Raw genomic sequence first — 4,908 nt, forward strand, 5'->3', positions numbered from 1 at the left:
ATTTATTTAGAAAGTTAAGCATTAAAAATATAACAAGGATATGTCATCAAAGCACAATAACTAATAGTCGTTCCTAAATAAGTATTATCAAGTTTTACAACAGTTGTTTATTGAGTTAAAATATATTGAGTTAATTGTGCTAATTTTATTTTATTATTTTTACAATCCAATTTTAATCTATGAACATTCAAGTCTAGGAGAGCTACAAATAAAGACACTAGCGCTATCTATCGCAGCAGAAAGACGTTATTTGATGTACAATACTTATTCACACAATTTATTGAAGCCAATAATTTATAATATGCGAAGAGTTTGTTATTTATAAGTTATTAACATTATTGATAATTCCAACGCTTTATCAATATTTAAAATATATAAATTTTGCATTTTCAGAATTGTTCTTTGACATACATATAATCTGTGAGAAATCGTGTGACATTAGTGACTGAATGTCACGGTAATGACATTGACAATAAACACAGGTCGGCTGAGAAACTGTTGCTGATAAATATTCGCTTATTTTTTTTACAAAAAAATGTGTTCTAAATACAACGGCAGCATACGAAAAACAACTTGACAGTGCTATGAATCCTTTAAATATTGCAGAATGGTCCCCAGACCAAGTAGCGGAATGGATGTCGGGTAAATAGTTTTTATAGTGTTGTCGCCTCAACGGTGAGTCATGTAAGTTTTGATAATGTAACAATGTTTTGACGCAGGTTTGGGGCCTATGGTCGCACAGTATGCGCCAGAACTATTAAGCAGAGGTGTAAATGGAACTAAACTATTGACCCTACGATGTGACGATCTTGAATATCTTGGTATCAGGATCATTGGACACCAGGAGCTGTTGCTAGAGGCTGTGGAACATTTACGGAACTTTGTATGTATTGTTATACTTTATGTAATACTATCGTTATCTGGTGATGCGATTTGTTGAGTTAAATCTCATTCAAGAAGCCTTACTTGTGTTTAATTATACAATATGTTTATTAACATTTCCAATTGATCTTTGTTTACAGCAACAAAAGTTTGAACTTTTTTAAGAAAATAGATATGAACTCAAGCTATGCCCTAATGTTTCCTTTTAAATGTAGTGTAAAGTCCTGTTAAAGTTGTTCGTTGTATCAAATAACATTCTGAATATGTTTATCATGAAGCCCATGCGTTAATTCACTCTTTATAACATATTTGCCGTCCTCTATTAAAAATAAATATCTTAATGTTTGAATTTATATACAAAAATGTATCTTGCCACCTCTTCTCTGTATAAACTGCCTGTGTCATATGACAATTCAAAAGTATGAAGACGAAGTAGACGAAGTAGAAGAATAGGAAGACTTATTGAATAAATAAATCTTTGAGTTTGATTCTTTTAAATGTCCATAATATATTTCAACAAATATAAGCATATAAAAAGAATAACAAGCAATTTTTCTTGGTTTATAAACCATATTTCATACAGTATTCTGCTACAAGGATCTTTAGGCACTTAGATGACGCTCCCAAAGGGATAAAATCTATATTTTAAAGAAATTAGGTCTGAAGTAGTAATGTGCCTAATTATTTTCAAACAGTGTTAGTGTGTGTGTGCGATGAGGTTATGATTATGTTATTATACTTTTGTTTAGGTAGTCTGAGTAATTAAAAGGTGACAAATCAAATTATTAAAAGTAGAGCAATATCATAACAACAACAAAAATACACTCAATTACTTGTTTTCAAAAAATGTTTTATAAAATGTAGTTATTTAATTCATAGTGATCCATGTAGCACTGTACTAAACTTTTCAAGGAATCTGTCGATAAGATCCACATATGTTAAAAGTATTTTAATATACTGCAAAGATAATGAAATAGCAATGTTACTGTATGTTATTGTTGAGCATTTGATGTAAAATTGATTCTTTAATTAAACCGGGATTTTTTATTTGCATCTGTTGCATTGTTATATTATTGCTCTATATGTGCACTGCTTTTTCACTCATATCATTCATGATCTACACTAATATTATAAAGAGGAAAACTTTGTTTGTTTGTTTGGTTGTAATGAATAGGTTCAAAAACTACTGGATCGATTTTAAAAATTCTTTCACCATTCGAAAGCTACATTATCCACGAGTAACAGACTATATTTTATTTTGGAAAAAAATAAGGTTCCGTAACATATCTTTATTGAAACATCCAAACCAGTATAAAGCTGAAGGGTTAGTTAGTTTGATTGATATTATTTAAACTCAAATATATAACTCTAATCGCAATAATTCAGATATTCAACTGGACAGCTATATATTATAAAGAAGAAGAGTTTGTTCGTTTGTTTGTTTGAACGTGCTAATCTCAGGAACTACTGGTCCGTTGTGAATTCTTTCAGTTTTAGATGCCCTACAATAAAAGTATTGAGGGAGAAGCTAAGCTTTATATGTACCACGGGCGAAGCCGGGGCGAGCAGCTAGTGTTATATAAAAAAGTGAAGTCCCTACTGGGATATGGGGCAGATGATATACATCTGTTTCACTAATCGATATTTTATGGACAAGTAGGTGATAGCCTTCTGTGTCCTGCCAAAACAAGACTTTTTTTTATTGTGTGTCCCCACCTGGAATCGACCCAGGACCCCTCGGTTCAACGCTCACGAGTTAACCACTACCAAGGAGGCGGTCACATGATGTTATATAGCCTTTATCAATTAATCCTAACCTATAATAGTTAAATGCAACATAATAAGAATTTTTCAGTTGGAACTAGTAATTCCCAAGATTAGCACTTTTAAACAAACAGTCATTTATAATTTTATAAGGTTTAATTGTTTTATAAAATGTTCCGATTCTGATACACAGTGAAATATGCTCTGCCTTATTTATGGAATGTTGTTGCATAAGAACCACAGGACAGACATCGTTGGTTTTCTGTGGGGGTGTGGTACCTTGATCAGTTCGAGTTGGCCCAATTTGTGCCGAAGCGTGCTCGACTTCTACATTTAAGTTACATGAGGGTGTTATGCACGGTTTCAGCACTATGAGATATCGCGCGAGTGCGTGCAGCAGCTCGCGCTGCGCGTGTCGGCCGCGGCCGCGTCGCTGGCCCGCGCGCTGCGCCACCACGCCGACACGCGCCTCGAGACGCACTCGCTGGCAGATGTCGCGCGGACGGTGCAAGCTGTCAAGCCGCTGGTTTGCTGGTTGGATAGGTTTGTCCCATGTTCTAACTTTTAATATCCTAATGTTTTCGTGGTAAATTTTAAATAAAAGTTAACTAAGTTTCCCCTTATTAAATAAGCTATCTACCACTGAAAGTCCCGCATAATTGATCTCGTCGTCGTCAAGGTTTCGTCGGAAAAAAGAGACAGACGGCCAGACAGACAAGAATTGTTAAAAAAAATTTTTTTGGTACATGTACCGTGTGTACCATATGTAATTAGTAAATAAGGGTTATTGTGCTGTTGCAAAGCACTTTTATTTACTTCTAAAATTGTACGGATTTTGATAAAATTTGGTATACTCGTACAGACAGAGTATGAAGCAAAGTCGCTTCCCGCGTCTGTCCCTAGGTATGCAGATCTTTAAAACTACGGAAGATTTTGACGGGGTTTCTTAATGTGAATAAAGTGATTCAAAAGGAAGGTTAACATCTATTAAGTTACTCCGAATTCTTGGGCAAAAGCTAATGCTAAATAAACGTAGCTAGTTGGTTATTTGGTTGCGTCCAAACGTCGGTCCCCCGGCAGGTGGCCGCTGTGCTCGGGCGCGCCGCTGGCGGAGCGCAAGGCGGCGCTGCTGAAGCTGTCGCTGGAGGCGGCCACGTGCGCGCAGCGCGACCGCTTCGCCGAGCAGCCCGCGCGCGCCGTGGCCGCCGCCGCCGCCGCCGCTGCCGCCACCGCTGACTACATCATACAGGTGCCTTCTCTATACTAATTGTAAACCTGAAGAGTTTGTTTTTTTTGTTTGTTTGTTTGAACGCACTAATTTCAGATCCGATTTGAATTATTTTTAAGTGTTCGATAGCCCATATATTGAGTAAGGCTATATATGTACCACGGGTGAAGCCGGGGTGGACCGCTAGTGTGCTATAAGCGGCCAATTTAGGTGCTGGTTCGCCTGATGGTAAGCGATCCCCACCACCCATTAACAGAGCAGAGGTAGTGACTCTGCAAATGTTCTGCCAGCTGTTAAGGAGACAGGGATAAGAAAAGGATTGATGACTGGAGAGAAGGAATGGACTGGGAAGGGCGAGGAAAAATCTCTACTCGTCCTTTAAGTACATAATGAACAGTTGAAAAATTAGGAAAAATACAAACAATCGTTGAATTTAATTTATTTATCTAGTCTTGTTTGCGTTGAGTTGAATTTTTGGCTCATATATTATGAAAATAGACAAAAAATAATGAATCATGACAAACGAGATGACGACCTTTAGGACGTGTCCGACCCGATGATCCTGCAGCCGGCGTGGGTGGACACGGTGTCGCTGAAGCAGGGCGGGCGCGCGCTGGGCTTCCAGGTGGTGCCGTCCTTCTGCGGCCACCACCAGCTCGCGCACATCCGCTTCGGCTCGCCCGCGCACGCCTCGGGCCACGTGCACGAGGGGGACGAGATCGTGCAGGTACACCACCCACTACCATTTAATGTGTATTCGTGATCGTAAATTTCAGAGATCTCATTCTCATTGTTGTTTTGGTGCATCAGTAACATTTCATTGTCGAATGAATCAAACGTCTTGCTGAAATCTTTTTATATAGGAAGCAGGGCCGGATTTAAATTTCTGCCGCCCTTAGGCACTGGAAAAAATGCTGCCCCATCACTGAAATTTCATTGATTTGTTTTTTAAATAATTCCTTGAACGTTTTTGATGTCGGAGCGTAACATAAGTCCACAAACGGTTCGGCAGGTGGGCAACACGTGCGTCATCG

At 38.2% G+C, this 4,908-nt stretch overlaps 1 protein-coding gene across 1 annotated transcript in view; it reads left to right on the top strand.

The window, feature by feature from the left end:
* The first annotated feature begins 472 nt into the window (after positions 1-472).
* The window catches only part of LOC119831347, a 12,749-nt gene continuing 8,313 nt past the window's right edge, over positions 473-4,908 (top strand). The window contains exons 1-6 of the mRNA XM_038354651.1: positions 473-642; positions 720-883; positions 3,014-3,189; positions 3,727-3,895; positions 4,416-4,601; positions 4,887-4,901. Of these exons, the coding sequence (XP_038210579.1) occupies positions 585-642; positions 720-883; positions 3,014-3,189; positions 3,727-3,895; positions 4,416-4,601; positions 4,887-4,901 (768 nt within the window). The 5' untranslated portion in view covers positions 473-584. The remainder of the gene's footprint in view (positions 643-719; positions 884-3,013; positions 3,190-3,726; positions 3,896-4,415; positions 4,602-4,886; positions 4,902-4,908) is intronic.

Source organism: Zerene cesonia, chromosome 13, assembly GCF_012273895.1.
Source record: "Zerene cesonia ecotype Mississippi chromosome 13, Zerene_cesonia_1.1, whole genome shotgun sequence".
NCBI lineage: Eukaryota > Metazoa > Arthropoda > Insecta > Lepidoptera > Pieridae > Zerene > Zerene cesonia.